Raw genomic sequence first — 25693 nt, 5'->3', positions numbered from 1 at the left:
TGTGCCATTTTATTTTGTTCCCCTTGTGCATACTCATTGTGATTGTCTCTAATTACATGTTCACATGCTATTTCTTCCATTCAGTGAACAGAATGGACTTTCCTCAGCTAACAAGCTCAGAATTATGTTTTTATTTTCTTATTCTTCCAAATAGGGCCCTATTAATACTAACTGCGCAGGAGCTCAAGACCTGCTCTGAAAATGAAACGGCCAATTCCCTGCTCATTTGTTCCAGGATATCGAACACTACAGTGCGAGAACAATTAACAGCTATTAATTCATTCACACCACCCTGCAGGGCAGGTGAGCACAGTGCTCTCTAATTTAGACCGAAGAAGCTGTGGCCACTGTTTCTTGAATGCCTGGTAGACAGCAAGAGATCTAGTTTGGACAGAGACATTGGTCTACAGGACCCTGGCTGTGCCCTTCAGCAGGAAAAGCCCCTGGGGAAGACTAATACTTGGCTGCATGGTCTGTGCATGGATGAAGAGTTACAGGCAATATCAACACCTCAATGTGATCATATACATGCATATAGATGGGGCAAGTTCAGAGGAGGCCATGAGGATGATCAGGGGCTTGAGCACCTCCTGTGTAAACACAAGCTGAGAGAATTCAGTCTGTCCAGGCTGGAGAAGAGAAGCTGCGTGGAGACCTCAGAGCAGCCTTCCATTAACTGAAGGGGGCTACAGGAATGATGGAGAGGGACTTTTCATCAGGGACTTTAGTGACAGGACAAGGGGTGATGGGTTTAAATTTAAACATGGGAGATTTAGGTTAGATATAAGGAAGAAATTTTTTACTATGAGATTGGTGAGGCACTGGAAGAGGCTGCTCAAGGAAGTTATGAATATTGCTTGTGCAACCTGGTCTAGTGGAACGCATCCCTGCCCATGCAGAGGGTTGAAAGCAGATGACCTTAAGGTCCTTTCCAATCGAAACCATTCTATGATTCTGTAAGTGCTTCAGCCAAGATGTCCCTCCCTAAGATGAGTTTCCTATTGCACACATTATATCTGTTGAGCTGAACCATTAACTTCCGTGAAGCGCTGATCCATGGTGACATTCATAAACACTTGTACCCTTCCAATGCTTTTCAAAGGCATCATTCTAAACACTAGTGAAATGTGGAAGACTTACCAATCCGTGCCTTCGGCTAAATACCTGGGCTGGGGCCCTATGGGTTGTGGAGTTTGCAGTTGGTGGCTGAAGTCAAAGCTGGGGTGTAGGCGATGAGGCTGGACAGACATACGCTCTTGAGCCCGCCTGTGGGGAGGAGATAGAGTGGGTGAGCCATGCGGCCTCACTGGTATGTACAGCTCCTGCTCAAGAGTATGTGTCAATGAATGAAAGGACAGAAACAAACTGTTGGGCTTGTGAATATGCCCCATCCCTGGGTTCAAGGCCAGGTTGGACAGGGCTTGGAGTAACCTGATCTAGTGGAAGGTGTCCCTGCCCATGGCAGGAGGCTGGAATTGGATGGACTTTAAGCTCCCTTCCAACACAAACCAGGCTGCGATTCTACGTGTTCAAGAGAAAAGAGTCCAGACAGGTATCAGGGATGATAGGAAGAGGCTATGTCATTTACTCATGGTTACCACAGACAAAATGCAGACCTCCGCTTTCCCCCACCTGCCATGGCATCCACTTATGCTCACTTTACAGGAGATGCTATTACTCTCATGGAGAGAAAAAGAGGAAACCAAAGAACTTCTTCCTCAGCAGCTTTGTGCCATTTGCACGATTTCATTTTTCACTGCCAGCCCCATAAACAAGACAAGATAAAACGTGTCTCTGCTTCAGCCATTATCTATCATCATAAAGAAGCTGCAGGTTGTCTCGTCTCCCCATGCAGTCCATAAACTCCTGGAAAACCTCATTCATAACAGGATTACTGAGGAGTAACTGAAAGCAGAATTTACTCTCGCTGGCCTTTGCCAATATTTCTCTGGATGATGGACAGGGCAGGCTGGGATCCAGCTCCTTTTCCCTCAGCTCTGCTGACTTTGCAGGCAGGTAAAGGAAAACGGTAGAAAATGCAGTAAGGTTTTTCTGAGGATTTGAGTCTCTTCTCTTGATAACTGCTTATTTGAATTACTTAGGGGTAGTGCATGTGCTGCTTGATCTGTATCCCCATTTGGAGAGAGACAAGGTGGATGCACAAGCAGGATTTGTGTTACAGACTCATACACCTTGCTCCCTGCTGAGTCCCTGCTTACCAGTGGAGTCATCACAAAACCTATGGGAAAACACTAAAGCCAATGCAGCAGGGAACAGCTAGATAAAGAGTTTTTCATGCAGCCACAGTTCACAGGCTTCAATTTTATAGACGTAGCCCAGATTCCCATTACTGGGACCTCATGCCTGTAAGCTGTGAGGATTCTGACACCCTCGTCTGATGCAGGTGTGCTTTCAGAAACAGGATGTGGGACTAGGCAAGATGTTCCTGACCTTTTCCACACCACAACCCACTTCCAAATGTAATTCTGACAGCATCCACCAAAGCAGCTTCTTCATGGAATTATGCTCTGTGCTTTTATTTGAATTCAGCTTATGACTAAGAGATAAACACTTGTATCATCAGTGCCTCAGCCTTGCACATATTTGCTACCCAGTTATTAACTAATCATTAAATCCACCTAAAACCCCAGCTTATGCAAAACAAAACAAGGATGGGAAGAACACACGATTTTCAGGCAGAAAGAGTACGGAGAGAAAGTGTTTTCTGTCTGCAGCCTTCTTTCCATGTGAAGTATTATCACAAAGACTCATCCTCTGATTCTTGATCCATGGGTACAACCCACAAATAGCTTCCATATGTTTCCAAAAAAAGTGTTCCTCTCCTACGTGCTATCTAAACCCCTCTCTCAAGAAACACAGTCAGGACAAGGCCAGGCATCCATTTCCACCTCTGCTGAGTAAGTCTCTCTGCAGTCATGAGCCCAGTCTGAATTTAGGCTGCTTTCCATGGCTCAATGTGCTGCAGGTCAACAGTGTCATTCCCTCATTGAGCTGGGAAGCCTACCTTGACCCAGAGGAGCAAGGCCTTCATGTGCAAAACCTGATGGGATGGGTGAGTACAGTCTCTGACATGGTTTTGAAACAGGAGCTGTGATGAGGTAGCTCATAGAGTCTATTGCTTTCTGTTACATGAAGAACATGAAGAGCAAGTAACAATAATAGACGACCATGGAACATACTAGATGAGCACATTCTGTATCCCCATGGGAAAGGTGTACCCGCAGGTGCAACTTGCCCTGCGTCTTCTCTTCTGGTGGATGCATTTCAGGGGTACACAATGAACTTATTTGTGAAGAAAACCCAGCATTACGAGCATGCGACTCTGAAATGGCTACAGAGAAGGGCAATGGAGCTCGTGAAAGGACTGCAGCACAAGTGTGATGAGGAATGGCTGAGGGATCTGGGGGGTTTAGTCTGGAGAAGAAAAGGCTCAGGGATAACCTTATCGCTCTCTGTAACTACCTGAAAGGAGGATGGAGCCGGGAGGGGGCTGGTCTCTGCTCCCAAGGAACAGGTGACAGGACAAAAGGAAACGGCCTCAAGCTGCACCAGAGATTAGGAACAAGTTTGACCTGAGATTAGGAACAGTTTCTTCCCCAAATGGAGGTCAGGCATTGGAACAGGCTGTCCAGGGCAATGGTGGAGTCACAATCCCTTGAACTGTTCATAGGCTGCATAGTGACATGGTTTAGTGGTGGCCTTGGTAGTGCTAGGGTAACAGTTTGACTTGCTGAACTTAAAGGTCTTTTCCAACTTACATGATTCTATGATTCTATGTCTCTACATACTTTCAGGGTTTTGCAGGAGCCATTTTGCTGAAGTGAAGCTAAGATAGGTTCTCAGTATCCTACAAGACAAGTAGGTTCCCCTTACCTGTGATGGGGCATAAGCCGGCGGTGCTGTGCCTCTAGGAGCTGCTGCTGGAGGAGGTATTGCTGGTGTAGCGCCTGAGGTAGGAAGGAGGGTCCGGCCATGTCCTGGAAGGGCAGGGCTGGCACTGGGGCCAGGGGCTGGTGCAGGGGACCACTGTGCTGGTGTGGGGGGGCCATGTGAGGAGTCAGCCCCGGCTGGGGCTGCACTGCGTGGGGCAGGGCGAAGTCAGCAGGGAGCTGAGGCTGGGGACCCAGGTGGAAATGCCGGCAGGAGGTAGCATGGGGATGCTGAGACCTTTGAAATGGAGCACCTGGAAGAGAAGATCACAGCTGTCAAGGAGGCCAGTGGCAGCCAGGGCAACCCAGCACAGTGGTTGGCCATCCAGGGCAAGAACTGGGAAAACATCAGTTTTCTTCTCTGCTAAAAGGGTTAAAAAGAAAGAGAACAGGTCAGTTAACATCGATTACATGGCAAATATTGATTTTGACTAATAGCTTTTCTCCTCCAAAGAACATTGGAACCAAAACATATGTTTGAGTTCAATATGAATTTTGGCTCCAAACTAAAGTGTGTAGTGATCAAAACTACTTCAGCTTGGTTTGGTTTTCCTGTCTTAAAGAGAAAAGAAGAAAAAAATAGTGCCTGTAGTGATAGGTCAAGGGGTGATGGTGTTAAACTAAAAGAAGGGAGATTCAGACTAGGTATAAGGAAAAAATTGTTCATTGTGAAGATTGTGAAACACTGGCACAGGTTGCCCAGAGAGATGGTAGATGCCCGAACCCTGGAAACATTCAAGGCCAGGTTGTGCGTAGCTCTGACCAACCTGGTGCAGTGGAAGATGTCCCTGCTCATTGCAGGGGGGTTGGAACTAGATGATCACTGAAAGCCTCTTCCCAGCCAAACCATTTGATGATTCTGTGATACAGCCCCAGCATTTTAGGAAAAGGGAAAAAAACAGCTGTTTACCAAAATATGTTGCATGGGTTATGAGCTCACTGAAGTTTTCAAAGCTTGCTGACATTCTAAGCCATTCAAGGTGTTTCTTTGCCTGTCTAAATATGTCTCATAGGCAAGGAAATAATCTTTGCTCTAAGAAACTGTCTTGCTGACTGCAGGACATGAATGAGACCTTCCATTTCTGAAGGCCAGGATTAAGACCATGTGTCTTTGCTGAGACCCTTCAATAGCCCATCCTTGTGAGCTGCATGCAGGGAGAGGATGGCTGCAGAAAACACAACAGCAACAGCTATGAGACCAGCCATGAAACTGATTGGAATGAGGAAGAAATGAGGTGTGAAAGTCATTTCTAGTGGAGCCTTTTGCAAAACATCTATCACTGGACTGTGCCTTGTTGGATAGGCCCTTGGCCCAATATGGCATGTTAATTTACAGGCATCATGGTAAAATTTCTGGCTCTTCAACTAGGGAAAGATTCAACTCCAAGGTGAAGAATAGCTCGAGTGAAGTTATTATAGATGCCTCTTTGCTGAGGATCAGCCTCAGAATAGAACATCTACCCTTTAGTGTTTTGAACACCTTCCTAAAAACCTCCTCTTCCTTTTTTAACCTTTGCCAACGGCACAAAATATCCAGGAACAACAGCACCAGGAGACACTGAGTGTCATCCCAAGCCATGGACATCATGTATTCTTCACACAGATCCCTTCTGCTCCCATCTCCCATCTGCCAGCAGGCAGGTTCAGTTCATCACAGAAGCACAGGGAGCCCTGACTGCTCACTGTTCATACCCCTATGGAAACAGGAGATGCACAAAGCATGTCAAATACCAGCAAGGGAAACAATGGGAGAGGACCTAACAGAAAAAAATGGTTTGCAAAACTCTGTGTAAGTAATTACAGTATCTTAAATACAAGCTAATCCTCCACAGTGCCCCTCTGAGAAAGGCAGCAGGTAACAAATATGTGTGCCACCAGCAGCAGCACTTCTTAAGGTGATAATTTCTCATGCTGTCAGATAACAGTGTGGTTCGACTATGTTATCAATTAAAACCAGAGGAGGTGGGATCAGAACTGCCATTCTTCCGTGACAGAGCTGCAAACTCAGACCCAAGAGCCATTCACATACCCCACTCCCCCAGTATTGGTCATATTTGTTGCTGTCACCAATTCACTGTAAGCCACAGGCGTGTAAAGGCTGAGTAACGAAATGGGAATTCTGTGCTGCCCTGGCACATTGCTAAAGCTGAGCAGCACCATAGTCATGGGGAGATGCCTCCTAACTGCTGTGCTAGTTGGGTACTTGCAAAGCAATTCATGGTGAATTGCTCAACCTTTAATGTCCATGGATTCCTCCCCATGGGAAGTTGCTACTGGTGAGCCATTTTACACTTCCAGGTCTTCACAGGGCCTGAAAACAAGGTGCAAGAGCAGGTAAAAGGGCTAGCCCCTCTGCGCACCCTAACACAAGTCTGTGACCTTAGTGTAGTTGTATTTCAGACAAAAACAGCTTAGAGTAACACAAGACAGTGAAACTTAAGTGGTATTCCCACACGTTTACTGAGACACGCTGTAGCACACAAGTAAAGCAAAAAAAGCCCGTCTCTCATCTCCTGATGCCTGGTGCAACTTTAGCTAAGGATTTCCAGCCTTTTTTGTGTGTCTTGGGAGGCCTTAGTCTGGTTTAGTGAAACACCTGCAGGACCTGTCAAACCCCAGAGCTGCTAATTGCATCCTCCACAAGCCATATTGCCTACCAGTGGCTGCAGGAAGGTGATGTCTTGGGATCAGCAAGGCAGAGACCTCTCAGCTCACTGAGCTTGAGGTTTGGTCCTCATCCTACAGGAGGATTCTCCTTCTCCTTTGGGATACTTTGGTTTTGAAGGAAGAGAGGTCAGCCAGGTCTTGGATGATTTTTTTGATGGCCTACCCCAAAGGAACCTAGCAGGGTCAGCAGCTTTGCTGCAAATACCTCTCTTCTCCAGCTAAAGAGGAAGGGAGAAGCGCAGTGTCCTTGCTGCAGAGGTAACACAGTCCTCACTGGCCCCAAGAGGCTTTTGACCTGAGGCCAACCTGGAAATATGGGGCCCCATGTCCAGCTTGCTGGCCAGAAGGACCGACCTACCCTGTTGTGTGATTCCACTGACGTAATCCTCCTGGGGGCACCAGTAGCTCCAACTGCTCATACCTCAAGCCATGGAGCACTGATTTCTCTGAGCTCATTGTCAGACTGCCCATCAGCTAGAAATCCTTCTTTCCTTGTCCTGTTGGTTCTTCCTTTCATTTAAGTGCTATTGTTGTGGCAGATGATGACAGCTCAGAGCAACATCAGATCAGCAGCTCTGAGATGAGCAGTGCGTCACATCTGACAGCAAAGCAGATGACTTATTGCAGTTTTGTGCAGGCTCCCATTAGCTGTTTGAGGCCAAATGTCACTAAAATTAGGGACGTCTGTCTCAATGCAAGCATCTAAACTGAGCTATTTCTCAGCAGAGCACAATGCATTCCTTCCGTCTCCATAACCCTTTCTGCCTTCTTCACATTAGTTCCTAATGCTCTTCTGTTGACCATACGCATTTGCAAGGTCTGTTTTTGCAAGGTCTGATTTTCTCAGCCCTCCCATCCACCCAAGTTCCCACCATGGGCAACCCTGGCTGCTTTCCATAGTGTTGGCCTCAGCTAAGCTCCAAAGGCAGCTAATGTCTATGCTGGTTTTCAAAGCCAGGTTGGACAGAGCCTTGGGTGACATGGTGACATGCCCATGGCAGAGGGGTTGGAACTTGATGATCTTAAGGTCCTTTCTAACCCTAACTATTCTGTGACTCTATGCCTAAGCCTGGATAATCCAAGCCTAAAAAGGGACACCTCACACTAGATCATGTCATGCAAAGCTCTGTCCAACCTTGGCCTTGAACACTGACAGGGATAGAGCATTTACTACTTCCTTGGGCAGCCTGTTCTAGTGCCTCACCACCCTCACAGGGAAGAATTTCTTCCTTACATCTAAACTGAACTTCCCTATTTCAGTTTAGACCCATCACCACTTGTCCTATCACTACAGTCCCTGATGAAGAGTCCCTCTCCAGCATCAGTGTGGCCCCCTTCAGGTACTGGAAGCTGCTCTGAGGTCTCCACACAGCTTCTCTTTTTCAGGCTGAACAGCCCCAACTTTCTCAGCCTGTCTTCATATGGGAGGTGCTCCAGCCCCTGATCATCATCAAGACTCTCCAATCTGTGCTTTGCTAATTCCTGATGCTGCCAGAACACAAGTACAGATCAGTAGCAGCCCTGGCTGGCCTGACTCACCTCCACTGCTGCCATGGACACTGTGCCTTCACTGGGATGTCAAGGACTCACCATGGAGGTGGGTTTGCTGTATTCCCCACAGCTACATAGCTTGGCAGCACTGTGAGTGCCATCTCCCTACCAGCACCATTAAGACCATCTTCAACTAAAATGTCCTTGGGGAAGATTGCTTAATAGCTACATACAAACCACCCAAAACACTTAGCTGGAAGACAGTGTTAACGTGCTACAGTCTCAAACTGAGGAGGTATAAATTTGTTTTTAGAAAGGCAACAGATGATGCAGGCGTGTGGAGAGATGAACCTGTTCTGCTGCTCGCTGTTTCCACCCTTCCAACACAGTGGAAACCCACGGGAAAACTCATCAAGTCAGCCTCAGTGCTGCTTTCTCACTTCCACAGCTTTTCCTCTTTTCCCCTTTCTCAGTTCTACAGTTATATTTATTGTTTCTATACATTTTCTGAAGCAGGCTGGAAGTTTCTTATTAAAAGAAGTGCTGCTACTTCCCTTATACCCCCAGGTGAACCCTAACTTCATCTGTTATTGCAGGTTGGTACATGACATCGAGTCACAGAATTGTACTGGTCTGATACTAGGTGTTTCTGTCATCAGTCATGATTTGACTATGTCTATGGGCATGCAAATTTATAAATCCAGCAATATTTCACTCATAAAGGCTCAAGGGATCTCAGTTACCATTAAACACTGACCCATATCAGAGATGAAAAGCCCCTGGGTAATCCCTGCTGGGGGGATGCTATGCAATTGATGAAAAGAAGACCCCAGAAAGCAGAACTATCTATTTCCACCTGCTTTCCTTATGGCAATCATGTATTTGATGCAGTCTGGCTACAAGTAAGGGACAAAGATGAGACCTGGAGCTGGCGCTGGGGATAGGTACTTTGAGCAGACAGCTGCAGCCCAGGGAGGCCGGTGCTTTTCAGAGCAAAACAGAATCTGTCTATTGCTGTTAAGATGCCTGTGATGCATGTGCATTTTTCCCCTGGGTAAGACAACCTGGCCAGCTTGACAAGGCATTCATGGTCTGCATGCGAGCATGCAAGGAAAGGGGGGGGGGGGAGTGTGTGCAGTGGGGAGGCTGGGTCTGGTTTCACATCTTGATCCCGTCGCTCAGACAGGGAGATGGCAGCTCCTGGCTTCACTCACCAACAGGCTTTGCCACCACAGAAGTTATGCCCATTGCAATCAGAGCTGAGCTGGCTCAGCTGTTTCACACTGATTACAGTCTCCACAATGCCTACTTCTGCACTGGGGATGCAGATAAACCCTATAAAGAGGAGCCATCAGCACTGCCTTTCCAAGCACTGGGCTCTGCAGAGAGACTGCCAGGCTTTTAATAACCCAAAAGCCTGAAGCTTGTTTCCCTGGACATGCATTAAGATTCCCTACAGAGACAGCAATGCGGTGGGAAGTTAGCATCTGCCCCGATAGCATAGAGTGAGTGAAAGCTGAAATCATGGGAATAGCTCCAGCTTCATGTAACACAGGAGAAGGACATCAGAGGGGCTTCACAATGTGTTTGCAAACAGCCTTCTAGTTGCCCGGTGTCATCAGCCATGCGTTAACCCTTTGCAAATTATATGTGAATATATGCCTCGTTTCTGGCAGTGTTCAAGGCCAGGTTGGATGGGTCTTGGAGCAACCTGGTCTAATGGAAGGTGTCCCTGCCTGTGGCAGGGGGTTGGAACTGGATGAGCTTTAAGGTCCCTTTCAACTCAAATCTTTCTATGATTTCTATGATACCCTTATTAAACAAATTAAACTGACTTACTAACAGGAAATGAGAGGTGACAATGCACCTGAATAATATCAAATGAAAGAAATAAACCCCCAGAACAAATCCACAGTATATTTAGCTATATAAAATTTAGAGGTCTTGAAAAGAGGGAGATATCATGCCATCTCACTCCCATTATAGGACAGCAAACTGCAGGGCAAGGAAATAGGGTCAGGGAGGATCAAATAAGAGGAGGGAAGAACCTGAGAAAAATTTATCAGACAGGAAGTCATGTGCCTCACTTTCAGCACCTTTGACAACAGCTTTCTCATTTCATTTAGCAAATGTCAAGAACAGTGTCAAAAATAATAGGGACCAGGCTCAAATCCAGCCAAGAGTGCAGCCTTCTGTCCTGCACCTCTACTGCCATGCAATAGGTAGTGCCACGGCCAGGAGAGCAGCCCCAGCACACAATAGCAATGAATAAAGAGCATTCTCATTGGTGCTATTTGTTTGGCCAGGCTGTGCAGTGCCAGGAACCAAGTCAGGATGGATACCTTGCATTATGCAAAAGGATGGTCTGCTGTGGTTGTGTCTTGGGTGTAAACATGAAGTTTTGGAGGTATATCATCCTCCTGCTCAGTCTTGCACATTTAATGGAAAGGGGATGCAAAGGACTTTAGAGAAACAGGGCTGATAGGGGCTCCTCCACAGACATTTGATGGGTCATTGACACCAAGTGTCTCACCTCTGAGGACCTCTGTGCAGGCACAGCAAAATACAGCTTAGGTCATCCCCCAAAATGCATAAACATGGACCTCAGTCTAAAGACTGCCCCTGCCTGCTTGTACAGTCCCCATTCAATATTCTCTCATCCTAATTAAGTTTCTCATTAATTGCTGAGAGATATGAGCTGGCCTGGCTAAAGCACAGGCTCATGCACACATGCACACATGCACATGGTCCCTAACACTGAGCAAAGCACTTTCTCTCCTGCACACCATGGGGTAAAAGCACATTCAGATAAATGCACCAAAAAACCCTAAGGCTTTTGGGGTTTTTTTAGGCTACTTTTAGAGCCTAGGCTCAGCACTCAATGGCTGGAAATAAACCTGGAAATAATCAGCATTTATTAGTATATTTACTGTTGTAATGTATCAGTAGGGTTGGAGCAGTCTGGGTTAGAGCAATTCAGAGCAGTGGGAATGAAGAGCAACAAGAGCTAGTGATGGGATACAGCCAGGCAGCCTGGCCCCATCACAGGAGAGAGACAGCTGTTTATACAGCTCTGGATGAGGGTTTTTTCCTGCAACCCTTTTCCATTAACTTCAGGGGAAAAAAAAAAAGAAGAAAGTTTTGTTGAAGATGATGTTTCACAGGAGAATGTTGAATTCAGCAATATTTTCCGAGGAGGAAGGAAAAACACTTCAGCAGCTTTGCTACACTTAAATTCGTCTTTTTGCTTTTATACTTCGCACTTCATTTTAATTATAGCTTTAATCTCATGTATGGCATTCGAGGATGTATTTATGATTTTTGGATCGTCACACCAAAAGGAAAAAAAAAAAAAACCAAAAAACTATATTTCATGGAAAGAAACCATTTTGAGGTTTAATGGTCCCAGCTTCACTCCTCCAATCCCAAACTCTTGCATGCCTGGAGGGATGGGTGGCCCAGGCATCCTGGCATGATGTTTCCAGCCCAGCCCAGCTTTTCCTTCCCAAACTGCCCCATTTCTCACGGTTTTGGGCCCAGCTCCTCACATCTGCCAGGAAAGTGTGGAAGGAACATGGCTTTGGAGATGTTGCAAAACCCCTCAGCAACTTTTTCATAACACTTCTCATTTCTGTTTGGTCTGAAGGCATTGGAAAGGATGGAGAATGAACAGGCAAAAGGAATCACCCCTCAATGCCCATGCTAAAAGCAGGGGTCACATCTCGGGTCTCGGTGATATTTTGGGGCTGCTCAGCTGTTTTCAGGGCTTATTCCCAAGTGAAACCTCAGCACTACCAAGGGCACAGAGGGTCTGGCTGGTACCTGAACTTCAAGGCAACTCTTGGAGCTTTGTTCATCAGCTATGCAACCCATTATGCTCAGCCATCCCTTCTTCCCCAGCATCATTCCAGCTCTTATGTGTAGCCCAAACCCTTTTTTATGTGACACACGTTGGGAAAGGCAAACAAAACTGGAGCTTTTCTCAGTTTATTGGCAGGCATGTGGGTTTGACAGCTCTTCTCCATGGTTTGGACTATTAGCCCAATTAAAAAAAAAAAAACAACAAAAAACAAAAACCAAAAACACCCCAAAAGGAGCCCCTTTGGTCAAAGAGGGCGAAAGAGCTCATCAATTTGTGGTTATAGTTACTAGCAGGGTGTTACATCCACATGAATGGGTTCCCAACCTGGAAATGAGAAAATTAACAAGGGGAAGGAATTCATCCTCAAATTAAAAATAAGAAATCCTGACGTGACAGCAGTCTGTTACTTCTCTCTGTCTGCACAGAGCAATGGGGCAGCACTTGGAGCAAGCCCTATCCCTACGCTTGGGAACGTAAAAATGTGCTGACTTGTGCACACAGGAGCCTTTGACTTTGACAGGCAGCAATATGCTGCAACCAGTTGTTTGGAAAGCAAAATTCAATACTTGAGTTTCCAATGTTTCCTTGTTTTCATAGTCTCCAAAGTCCCCTCCCAGATACTTGGAAGTGCTCAACACCTGCCTTGAAACACTATTAACTGTTCCTAATAGCCAGCCAGGGGGGATTGCAGAAGCTCCATCCTACCAGTAATGGTAGTAGAACACTCAGAAATCGGCAAAATCCCAAATCCATGGGGTGAAAATAATCCCAGACATTGCAAGGAGCTGGCAGGGTCTTGGGCGTCATACTGCATTGCTCATAGAGACTCTTAATTCCGTGACAGCCAAAGCCAAAACCCTCCACCTAAAGGCTGCCAAACTTGGTAGGTCTGAAATCTGAATGCAACTTTAACCTTCCCCCAGAAAACATGTTAATGGGAAAAACCAATGCCCTCAGCTGCCTTTTAAATCTGCTTAAGCAAATTGCTTTCTGATCCCACCTTGTGTCAGACCTGCATCCGCTCAGCACCACCCATGCCACGCTGCAGCAGCTCAGACAGGAGCACAGTCCTTTGGTATTCCCATACCCGACAGGCACTCAGGAGCCAGGACTTATCCACAGCCCTGGCACAGGCTTGCACCACAAGGGCTGTGGGGATGCAAGACAGCACCTCAATCCTATGCCATACAACATCACCTACCTCTTATATCCCTTGCCCATAGGGATTTCCAGTGAAGATATTCTTTACTTTTAGTGAAGATATTCTTTACTTTTAATGAAGATATTCTTCCCTGTGAGGGTGCTGAGGCACTGGCACAGGTTGCCTAGAAAAGCTGTGGCTGCCCCATTCCTGTCAGTTTTCAAGGCCAGGTTGGATGGGGCTTGGTGCGACCTGCTCTAGTGGAAGGTGTCCCTGCTCATGGCAGGGGGTTGGAACTGAGTGAGCTTTAAGCTCCCTTCCAGCACAAACCAGGCTGAGATTCTATGATTCCAGGATTCTCATTCATCTTTCCACTTATCAGTTAAGAGGGGAAGGATGCTTTTGGGGGCACGGTTTGCATGGCCTGCTTTAAACCTCCCTGCTAGGGAGAGATTGGAGCAGCAGTTGAGACCTGTCTTAAAAAACATAAGAGGAGGCTGCTTTGGGTGGGTTATTCTGCATCATTCCCATACATCTCCATTTTTTACGCATTGATTTTCCCCCCCTTCCTGTGTTTCAAATGGGACTGTCACAACCAGCTGGGTTTTCCTCCTGGGTTTGTTTATCTACATCTTAAACAGAGGTAAGAGATCCCTCCCAGAATATCCCTATGGATCCACAGTGAGTGCAAGTGATCGGGAGTTGGGTTTGGGAAACCTGTGGAGTGTCTCACTACTTCTGGGAACAGAATGTGAGGTTGGATGGTGGATGTTTTGCAGTCCAGCCTTTCTCCTTCGCTGGCTGCCTGGCAAATCAGCCCCCAAGCCAGAACGTTTTGGCAGCGAAGCACAGCTCTGAGTTTTGTTTTTCCTAGCATCTGCAGAAACGTGCCACCAAAACCAGCTGCCTGACCCCATGAAGAGATCACAGCGCTGGAGAGTGGTAAGAAGTTGGGCTGGCTACTAAAGAAAGGGAAGCGGCAAGTGCTGTATGTGTTATTAGTACCCTATTAATGCTGAGAGCTATTAAAGATGCAGCAGTGGGAGGCAAGGATGGGAGTCAGGACATGGAACATCCCCTTGCAAAGGGGTTTGTTGATCCCATGTTGCAGGCCACCTGCTGGACTTGATCTTAAACCTTAGAGACACATGTCAGGTAGGGTGCAAAGTATTTACAAGGTTGCATGAGACCCTCAGTGGGGCCAAGAGGGCAACTCTTGCAGCGCTGAGGTACCTGCCACCCAGGGAAGCCAGTATACTGCATGGTTCCCTTGAGGTTTTCAGAAACCACTCAAAAACCACACCAAAAAGTGTTCCTCCTCACCCCACAAGGCAGAAGGTAGCAGCCATTCAGCAGCTGGCACGTCTTCCAATTGACAATACACAGAAGACAGGAGCTTCTTACAATAGCTGGGGTACAAAGAATGAAGATCACCTCTTAGGAGAGAGCAGAAATATTCCCAGTAGCAAAGGTTAGTAAGTCCCCTGTACAGCACTCTAAGTTCCTATCCTGAGCCCAGGATCTCAGCCCATAGTTCAAGAACAGCCTTCAACAGACCTCTTTATTTAATTAACCTAAAGGATTTTGGAGGTTAGACTATCACTGTGCACTGGTTGGAGGTGCCATGCAGGGACTTGTTTGCACCCCTGGCAGTAGTCAGGATCACAGCCCACCCCAAACACCAGTGCTGAAGAGAAGCTGCATGAGATGTGGTGGGTGCTGGCAGTGAGCTGAACTCAGGTTTGGGATAACCCCATCTAACACAAGTCCTGCCATGCCACATCCACACAATTCCCTTTTTATGCTCCAAGAATACAAAGTCTGTAGCTAAGAATCAAAGATTCTGGAAGTCTGTTCCCTATTAAACTTCATATCCTAAACTTTATAGGTATGTGTTACACCAGGAGAAAGAACACCAAACATAACGTACAAGTAAAACATCAGTCTCTCGACGCGGAAATAGCTCTTACTTTACATTTCTGCATGAGGTCCTGGCATGAGTTAGTGCTGCTAAGCCATACTATAATAACATATAAAGGAAAACTTCATCCAGACAGCAAGAAATGTGCATTTTATACAGCTAAACGGAAAGACATCCAAGAAAAACCATACAGGTCTGATTTGCAGCTGGGAGGCTATCTGAGAGCGATTTTTGATAATCAGCAAACCATGAACTTCCAGAGCCCCAGCAGCATCTGAAGGTGCAAGTATTTGCTGAATAAAAAGCAGGAGGTGGGTTCCCTTGGGAGCAATAAGCCTCTTATACTGATGCCAAAGGCAGGAAGAAGGCTTGGAGAGAAGCCCAAGGGTGCCATGCAGGCACCTCTGGAGGGAAGAAATGCTGGGACTCCACATCAGAAAGATCAAAGATGAAACCATGGTTGAGTAGAGCCTAAAATGGTGCCTCTCATGAGTTGGGCAGGAGGAGGTTCATCAGCCTGGTTATAAGCCTGACAAAACCCAGCAGTGACTGACCTGCAGCCAGCACAGGCTGAAGCACTGGGCACCACATACAGCAGAAATCCCCTCTGGGGCACCAAGGCTGATAAATCCCAGCCTGGATAGCTTCCTAAAGGATGTCTACTCACTTGGGCTGGGATTAACATGGAGATGCAGGATGGAGGAGATGATAATAGCTGTCCCTTCCAGCATGAAAATCAACCTGCTTGTGGGAATTTGTCACTCCTGCTGAAGGCAAGAGATGCTAATTACAAGGAACTCACTTTTCCATCATGATGGGAATAGGAAATCAGGTTCCTGTTTATTCCATCAAGAATATCCATAGAAGTGGCCTGGCAGCAACCAGGTAAGAAGCTGCATTGTCACAGGCAGCATCTCACTTCCCTGCACCTGGATTCTGAAACATCCCAAACAAGCATGTGGCATCCCTTAGAGAATTAAGACTAAGTCAATGTTTCTGTGATCAACCCCACTTTCAAGGGGCTCATAACTCTCGATGTTTGTGCTCTCGTGATGCCAGAACTTGGCACAGAAGCACACAGACCAGATGCAGTTTTATTCGGTAATAAATAGCTTAAATCTCATAAGCCTTTTTTTTCTTCTTCTCTTTTTTTCTTTCTTGTTTTTGGCTTAAACCTGTAAAATGGGAAAAGAAAAATGTGTGGGATATTTTTTTTCCTACCTTCTGATAATTTTGGAAAAGCAGCTTATGCTGATTAGTGGCTTTTTTCCAGATACACACACAGTCTATACTGCTATTTCTCAGACATTTTGCCTTTTTAATATCTGCTCTTTTATGGGTTCAATGTCCTGCACCCAGCAGAGTACCAGCATCACAGCCTGATATTTCTGGGGCTGACTTGTGACGCTGGATTATTCAATCTCTGGCACAAGAAGCCTGATGATCAGAAAGAGTTAAAACATGGCAAAATTCCCCAAGCTCTTTAATCAGTGTCAGTAACGTTTTAAAGATGGACTGCTATTTTAATTGTGGCCCTGTGACATCCCAGTCCTCTAGAGTAAAGACAGTTATTGCAGCCCAGCACTATCTAACCAGCCCCAGGGTGAGCATAGGTTTTCATCAGCTATCCACGAGGATTTTAGCACTTCCAGATTTACCCCACACTCAGATTTTGCTCTATGGAGGCCAGCTAATTTCCAGTGGCCAAAAGCCAAGGAGACAACCCAAGCCCCCAGGCCGAGGGCTTGGCCACCCTTCAAAAGTCCACCTCAGCTGGAACAGAATGAAATAGCAGTGACTGTGCTCATAGGGTCAGCTCCAGACATTGGAGGGTCGCCAGTGGGATGCTGGTGCTGTTATCCAAATGCTTTGCTGTCTGCAGGGCTGGAATTTTTGGCAATGGACAATGGGGGCTGCTGGGTATGGGAGTGTTGCAGTGTAATGGGGAGCTGGGCTGATGTTGGGTCAGGGTCATGCAACATGAAGAAGAACCCTACACATTACCTTAGGAAAATGTGCTTTCCATGGGGTGCAGATCCACCCGTTGTCCCCTCTGAACCACGTCCTCATTTGCTCAGAGGCAGGATTGAAGGCAACTCCACAGTGTTGCAATGTTTCTCCCAAAGCATCCTCCCACCAAGTTATCAGTCTCAACACCAAGCTTGCAACCCAACAGCAGGCACAGAGACTCGCCATGCAATCATCCCGCATCCCCAGATCCCAGCAGATCCAGTGAAAAATTACTTTCAAAAGAGGTATGGGGAATTCACTGTCTGGAAGCAAGGCAGGAGGCTCATGCTGCAGAGGGCACCCCTTGCCCCAGCCTGCCATCAAACCCTGTATACGTATAGGCTCCAGGAGGAAGGGGATGGCCCACATATGGTTTGGATTGCACAGGATCCTGGTGACTCAGAAGAAAAACTCCCAAATATACAAGTACACTTTGGGCCATCTGTCCACAAGCAACACCAGCAATAAGCCACAAGCCACATTATAAAGCAAGTAGGAGATGTCAGAGTGAGACATCTTAGTTTCGCTCATGTGAAACTACTCTGACATGGCATAGAAGCTGCACCCAAGGAAGAAGCATCCACCTGCTGCAATGAGGCAATGCAGGGATTTTTGACAGCCTGAGAGAGCTGGGCTCGTTCAGCCTGGAGAAGAGAAGGCTCCTGAAGGGGAGACCTTAGAGCAGCTCCCAGTGCCTAAAGGGGCTACAGGAAATCTGGAGAGGGGCTTGGGACAAGGGCCTGTAGGGACAGGACAAGAGGAATGGATTTAATTGCCAGAGGGGGGACTAGGATGAGCTCTTAGGCACAAGTTCTTCCCTGTGAGGGTGCTGAGGCGCTGGCACAGGGTGGCCAGAGAAGCTGTGGCTGCCCCATCCCTGGCAGTGTTCAAGGCCAGGTTGGACACAGGGGCTTGGAGCAAGCTGCTCCAGTGGAAGGTGTCTGTGTCGTGGCAGGGGTTTGGAACTGAATGAGTTTTAAGGTTGCTTCCAATGCAAACCAGTCTGTGAGCCTATGATTTTTTGGTGGACAAATTACAACACTGCATCCAAAGCTACCTCCAACCATAGCAAGGTCTTCCCACCTCTCACTCACATGAGATGTAACACAGGTCCCACAGCTGAGTTGCTAGATAAAACACATGGCATGGTCCTTGGCTGGGAAGCGTTTGGCCAGCGCCAGGTGTGTCTGCTGCAAATCATAGAATCTCAGACTGGTTTGGATTGGAAGGGACATCAAAGCTCAGCCAGTTCCAACCCCCTGCCACAGGCAGGGACAAATTCTACTAGACCAGGTTGCACCAAGCCTCATCCAGCCTGGCCTTGAACACTGCCAGGCATGGGGCAGCCACAGAATCCTTGCATGCTGGCTTCAGCCTGTCTGCAGGAAAGACAGCCGCAACGGGTCTGCACTCCCTGTGCTTGCGGTCAATGAATGGCTTGGGGTTTTTTCTGTTTTAGACTTAAAGGCAACACAGTGCCAGTAATTAAACTAATCTAAAGCGGCAAACAGAAAAGCTGCTGCAGTGCCAAAAGATTAATCCACATGAATATTAAAGACATTGAAGCTACGAACAAATCCAGAATGAATGAAGCTGGGTGGAAAGGGGGCCCATATGAAAAACTACAACCCCTGGTTTCATGTATTCTTCAGCTGCCATGGGAGAAACAAAGGGCTTGAGTAGATGAGGACACGGGGGAAGAGAACAGGCACCCCAAGAGCAGTCTGTTCCCTCCTTCAAGCAAAACACAGCCTCCAGGAGTCTGTTCCCCACCAAATTAGGTCAGGGAGAGCTAACTGAGCATCACAGGGTGGGAAACTGGATCCAGCATCCTCACATCACATCAACTCATCAGCTGGACGTGATGGGCACCTCATAGGATGGGGAGCACTGGATTGCTGCTGGGAGGAGAAAGTGATTATCAGCATGGGACAAGCCAAACTAGGCAGCCTTAAGTCACCCAATGGGGTTATTACTAAAGCAAAGCCAGGCACGTTTATCTCCCTTTACCTTTTTCTGTCAAAGAACTGCCTCCTCCTATTGCACAGAGGAGCAAACCACCTGCCAGAACCTGAGCTGACCTCCCACTATGATTTTTACCATTCCTGACAGCAGTTTTGCCAAGCTCACTCAGACGGAAACATTTTTACTCTCTTACATGGGTTTCGTTTTTATTACACCTACCTTGGAAACCTGTAAGCAGAGCAGGTATGGTGAGGCTACGCAGCCCTCAGACCCACTGGGCTAACAGACCCTTTGGAGAAGCTTATTAACTGCATCAGGTTGCCATTATTATCTTGATTTCCAAAGGCAGCCTTGCTGCTGAAAAACAAAACTGACGTTCAGAGGGAATTCAGCTCCTGCAGCTGTGGGTGATGCTCTTAACAGATATACCAAAATAAAGATGATGGTTTTGATTACAGGGTAAGGAGTAACTTGCAAGTTGTTGTTTATAGAGCTGGTTAGGTGCCCTGTAAATACAAGTGGTGACAATGACTGGAGTCTGTTGAGCTGTCACCCTCAGGGAGGAAGGTGAGATGCTGTGACAGGGAAAGTGTATGTCTATGTCCCCAGGGCTTTCTGCACTCCAGACACTTTTAACTGATGCATCCACCCACATGTTTTCAGGACTAGTCACTACCCACCACATCTGAGGTGAGATTTCTCTCATGGTGGTAGGTTATTTCATGTTTGCAGGGTGTCTCATACATAGGCTCGTAGTGGTTTTAACGGGTGTGAGGTTCAGCTGCACCTCAGATTCCTGGTCTTAGACCTCTGGAGGTTGTGGGAGACCCAGTGTCAGAAATTGGACTGGGAGAAGATTAGTGAAACCAGTTAGACCAGCATCACCACAAGGAATTTGCCAGTTAATTAGCACAATACTATTAAGGGAAGGTTGATGGCCTTGGGAAGAAGCCTTGTTGAGCACTTTCAAAAAGAGCCCAACTGATGCAAGTTAAACTGATGTCCTGACTCTGCTTATCCTAGATGAAATTCCAGCCCAGTTCCTGCACTGGCACCTTTTATGTCATACGAAGTATTTGAAAGGCCAGATTTCCAAGCAAATGCAGGATGCAGTGATCTAACAGAGCTATGTCCCTTGCCATTCCCAGGAGCTGGGGTGGGAGGCAGGCAGTCAGGCAATGCTCTGTTTCACAGCTGCTGATTAAACAGACATGACAATGCTTGGCTATAAGCCAAATTAATTAATGCTATCCACATGATTTACAAGTCCCTTTTGGCTTTAAAAAAGCCCTCCATAACCCAAGAACTTTAGAACCGTAGAATAGTTACGGTTGGAAAGGACCTTAAGATCATTTAGTTCCAACTTCCCTGCCATGGGCAGGGACACCTCACACTAAACCATGTCACCGAAGGCTCTGTCCAAACTGGCCTTGAAAACTGCCAGGGATGGAGCATTCACAACCTCCCTGGGCAACCCATTCTAGTGCCTCACCACCCTTACAGTAAAGAACTTGTTCCTTATATGCAACTTAAACTTCCCCTGTTTAAGATTTAACCCATTACCTCTTTTACTGTCACTACAGTCCCTAAAGAAGAGTCCCTCCCCAGCATCCCTATAGATCCCCTTCAGATACTGGAAGGCTGCTATGAGGTCTCCACGCAGCCTTCTCTTCTCCAGGCTGAACAGCCCCAGCTTTCTCAGCCTATCTTCATACAGGAGGTGCTCCAGTCCCCTGATCATCCTTGTGGCCTCCTCCGGACTTGTTCCAACAGTTCCATGTCCTTTTTATGCTGAGGACACCAGAACTGTACACAATACTCCAAGTGAGGTCTCACGAGAGCAGAGCAGAGGGGCAGGATCACCTCCTTCGACCTGCTGGTCATGCTCCTTTTTGATGCAGCCCAGGATACGGTTGGCTTTCTGGGCTGCAAGCGCAAACTGCAGCCAGCTCATGTTCATTTTCTCATTCTCCAACACCCCCAGGTCCTTCTTTGCAGGGCTGCTCTGAATCTCTTCTCTGCCCAACCTGTAGGTGTGCCTGGGATTGCTCTGACCCAGGTGCAGGACCTTGCATTTGGTATTTTCTAAGCGTATTTCTGCACACCTTGCTGGCCTGACCTTTTCCCTTGCTGTTCCTGAAGCTGTATCTCTCTTTCACAGGGAGCTTGTGCCATTTTTAGATGCTGTGAGTTCGAATTCATGGCAGAAGGAACTCAAAGCCTTTATAGCTCTTGGCCTTTCAGAGGGAATGGACTAATCTTTGGCTGATATTTAGCAGAGGCTCTCAGCACTGTACACGACCTCCTGCTTGATGTTGTGATGACCTTTCAGCTTCATTTGTGAGGCCATCTGAAATTTGCTTCATTTCTGTTCCTCTGCAGGGCCTTCAAGCAGACTTTTCATATTGTGGTAAATCACGGCACACCCAAATTAGTTGTTTCTGTGCTTAAATGGCACAGGGAAGAGGATGGCAAAGAGCTTGCACCCAGTGCAGTGAGAACTGGGCTAGTGAATGCACCCTGGTTTAGGGAGGAGGAGATGGGAACTGGACAGAGGACAGAGCTGGCCTGGGCAGGAGAAGCAGTTGGTGGTAGACCTAAGGCCAGACCTAAGTATCTCCTATGAAAAGGCGTTTGTACAAATGCAGGTTGCTGCCATGCCATTTCCTCCACCACTGCTTTTTGGTGATGCTTCAGGGACCAAAGCCACCTTTTCCCTTGTGACTATCAAAGGTCTCCTTCATTACATCAGGTTTGTAGGGAATTGTCTGATATACCCCACCCAGGGCTCAGTATGTTACCATTGCTAGCAAGATGAACCAAAGAAGAACAGGGCTGAGTTTCTACCAGTACCACCCCAGAAACCCTTTTTTCACCTTACCCATTTTTCCCAGCAGCAGGCAGTTTTCTGCATTGCAGACCATGGACACACATGGCCAGGACTGGGAATATCCATCCTGAAGGATACTGGGGAGCCCCAGGGATTTGCAGACCATAAGATAGTACAGCTTGAGACAAGGGGGAGCACAAAATTACAAAATGGAATATATAAACCTTTAGAATCAGTTTTAAGTAATGTTAAGTTTGATGGCTTTGTAGCAGTAGCAATGGAAAATTACTGAGGTGCAGGATACATAGAGAAAAAAAATAGGGTACAGCTAGAGAATATACTGAGAATTCTCACAAGATAAATCGTTATAGTTGACATAGTTTTAAGAAAAACAGTCTAGAAGAACAGGACACAGGGATAAGGAGTATCTGAGAACCACAAGTGTCCAGGATGGCCTACAGTTAAACTAACTGATAAGTAGGAGGACAGGAGGGTTATTATGTCTTTGGTGCTAACAAACCAATTAAGCTGGTATGAGCATCTACAGTGCATGCTTCAAAGGCTGCCAGAAGTGATGAAGATTGTTGGAAGAAGTAAACGACCTTCAGAGACCACCACCACAATTCTGTACGCATGCAGGGAACTTTCTGAAAAGTGATGTAATCCATATGTAGGCTCATGAATAGGTATGTGTGCCCAGGGACTATATAAGGACAGCTTGTGTAGCAATCCGGGGACACACGTTAGGAGGAGTTATCCCCCGTGTCTCCAGGCACCGCAATAAAGATTGTCAGCTTGGAAACTTTGTTGGCAAGTTTGTTCCTGGAGTTTTCTCTGAATCAAGCTTTGTGTGTGTGTGTATGTGTGTGTATATACTTATACATATATATATATATATCACTCATTCATCTTAGGGAATGGAGACCTTTCCTTCCCAAAGGATGACAGAGCACCTTTTACAATGTCACGGACCTAGAAGCTTAGGAGTCATTTAGGAAATCATAATTCCACATTTTATCTGCCCCTGCACTATCCCAGGGCTTCCTTTTGGCTCCAGAGACATGTTTTCATCTGCTCCAGACTGAGGAGGGGTCATGCTTTTCCCTGCCAAACATCTGGGGTGGTGGACTCGTTCTCCAATTTTACTTACTTCATGGAACTCATGGGAAGAGGGGAACTGGCAATAAACCTCGCTGACAGTCCCAACCCAGACACCTACTCATGCCTCTTAACATCGGGACTCGTTGGGCAGGAACTGACCTGTATTGGGACACAGTAAGAGCCCAAAGCCCTGACACACAGGCAGAGATTTGTGCTTCTTCACATAGTCTCAAAAATCCCATGGGAATGGAGGAAAACAGCCTCAGCCAAGCCCCGCTTGTAACCCAGATGCATGGATGTTTTTGACAGTGGACCTCACTGAGAGAGCATCCCAAATCAGAGCAAGCTCCCCAGTCCCCAGGTATAGCAGATCAAATCAACCTGATGCATGCACTTTCCAGTGCAGCAAGGGCTGCAACTGAGCACTGGGATGAGGGTTAACCACATCCACTCTGGGTATAGATGAATTCTTAGGAAAAGGCCAGATGGGGACCATAGCTAACCCAGTCACTGCAGGAAACATAGGAAGGACCCCATGGGGTGGTGGGTGCATCAGGAGAGACCCCGTGGATGAGGGCTTGGGGGTAGATGGCCTGTGCAAAAGAGAGCAGGAGGATGATGGCGATGGCTGTAGGGCTGGAGATGCACCAAGCTGGAGCTGAGGACAAAAACAATGTCCTCAAAATGGGAACTGCAGGCTCAAATACTTTTGAACTCCTCAGCACCACATGAGGTCCAATTAGTTAAAACTAACAGGCGACCAAGGAAAACTGTATTTTCCCACATCACATCCTTGTCTCTAAATTGGAGAGATATCAATTTGACAGGTGGACCACTTGGTGGAGAAAGAACTGGCTGGATGGCCTCATGCAAAGAGTTGTGGTCAATGGCTCAATGTCCAGCTGGAGACCAGTAACAAGTGGTGTCCCTCAGGGATCGGTGTTGGGACAGGTCTTGTTCAACATCTTTGTTGCTCACATGGGCAGTGGGATTAAGTGCTTCCTCAGCAAGTTTGCCGATGACACCAAGCTGTGTGGTTCAGTTGATACACTGGAGGGAAGGAATGCCATCCAGAGGGACCTTGACACGCTTGTGAGGTGGGCTGATGCCAAACTCATGAAGTTTAACCATGCCAAGTGCAAGGTCCTACACCTGGGTCAGAGCAATCTCAAGCACACCTACGGGTTAGGCAGAGAAGAGATTCAGAGCAGCCCTGCAGAGAAGGACCTGGGGGTGTTGGAGAATGAGAAAATGAGCATGAGCTGGCTGCAGTGTGCACTTGCAGCCCAGAAAGCCAACCGTATCCTGGGCTGCATCAAAAGGAGCGTGACCAGCAGGTCGAAGGAGGTGATCCTGCCCCTCTGCTCTGCTCTCGTGAGACCTCACTTGGAGTATTGTGTGCAGTTCTGGTGTCCTCAACATAAAAAGGACATGGATCTGTTGGAACAAGTCCAGAGGAGGCCACAAGAATGATCAGGGGACTGGAGCACCTCCTGTATGAAGACAGTCTGAGAAAGTTGGGGCTGTTCAGCCTGGAGAAGAGAAGGCTGTGTGGAGACCTCATAGCAGCCTTCCAGTATCTGAAGGGGGCCTATAGGGATGCTGGGGAGGGACTCTTCATTAGGGACTGTAGTAACAGGAAAAGGGGTAATGGGTTAAAACTTAACCAGGGGAAGTTTAGATTGGATATAAGGAGGAAATTCTCTCCTGCTAGGGTGGTGAGGCACTGGAATGGGTTGTCCAGGGAAGCTGTGAATGCTCCATCCCTGGCAGTGTGCAAGGCCACGTTGGACAGAGCATTGGGTGGCATGGTTTCGTGTGAGGTTGGAACTTGATGATCTTAAGGTCCTTTCAAACCCTAACTATTCTATGACTCTATGATTTTTACTAATCACTAAATTTAATTTATTTAGCTGTCTTTTCGGGAATAAGGCTTTTCATTATGGGGCCTGTATTGTTTCCATTACAGCCCACTGGTGTCCATAGAAACTTCAAATTAAGTATCAGTCACAAATTAAGGTCAGGCAGCTCAATTCCATTAACAAGTGTTGGGAATTAGCAATGTTATGAGTGTTGCCTGTGCCTCCTCATGATAGAGGCAGAGGAACTGGGCAGTACCACTACATAGTGGTTGGCACCCCACTGACACCTGGGACCACAGAATCTATGTTGAAAGTCCATTCATCTCCTACAAATCATGGCTTAAAGTTTTCTTGACCTGTGACAAACCTGCATGAGCTACAGTTGAAAATTAGAAGAAGAGGGAGAAAACACAACAAAACCCACAAGAAATCCTTACCAAACCCCAAGAAATAAATTTCAGCAGGTTTGTTCTGTCTCAGCTTCCTCACCCCCAAGCCAAGTATTTCTGCTCCTTGCTTTATGATCATGGGTATAGGCTTTTCATCATGCTGTCTGACACAAAGAGGCTATGAAGGATTTGAAGATGCTATGAGATTCTTCCTGTTGCTGGACTCATGGATGTTGGGTCAGGATGAGCCCACTTCAGTCAGACCTATTGGGTCACCCACGCGAAAGAAGGACCTATAAAACCATCAGAAAAAACTTGTCCTGCTTTTTAGCACTCAAACCCAAAGGTGCAGCCAGCTCACCTCTATACCGCGCCACCACAAGCTGCAACTTCTTCTAAAGCCTTAATTTATCAAAGTCCCATTTGGGTATCAGTGTGAGAATTATCTCCAGTATGTAACACAACAAAGAGAAGAAGCTGGCTTGGTCTGAATTCAGGAGTTCT

The 25693-nt window shown here is 47.0% G+C and overlaps 1 protein-coding gene across 1 annotated transcript in view; it reads right to left on the bottom strand.

Moving 5' to 3' along the window:
• Positions 1 to 25693, bottom strand: part of ARK2C (arkadia (RNF111) C-terminal like ring finger ubiquitin ligase 2C) — a 50714-nt gene that overhangs the window by 9220 nt on the left and 15801 nt on the right. The window contains exons 2-3 of the mRNA XM_061350374.1: positions 3895 to 4204; positions 1141 to 1266 (exon numbers count right to left, since the gene is read on the bottom strand). Of these exons, the coding sequence (XP_061206358.1) occupies positions 1141 to 1266; positions 3895 to 4204 (436 nt within the window). The remainder of the gene's footprint in view (positions 1 to 1140; positions 1267 to 3894; positions 4205 to 25693) is intronic.

Source organism: Neopsephotus bourkii, unplaced genomic scaffold (genome assembly GCF_033783945.1).
Source record: "Neopsephotus bourkii isolate Nb327-2 ecotype Australia unplaced genomic scaffold, CSIRO-AGI_Nbou_v1 NB_484, whole genome shotgun sequence".
NCBI lineage: Eukaryota > Metazoa > Chordata > Aves > Psittaciformes > Psittacidae > Neopsephotus > Neopsephotus bourkii.
This window is presented reverse-complemented; position numbering and strand designations above follow the sequence as displayed.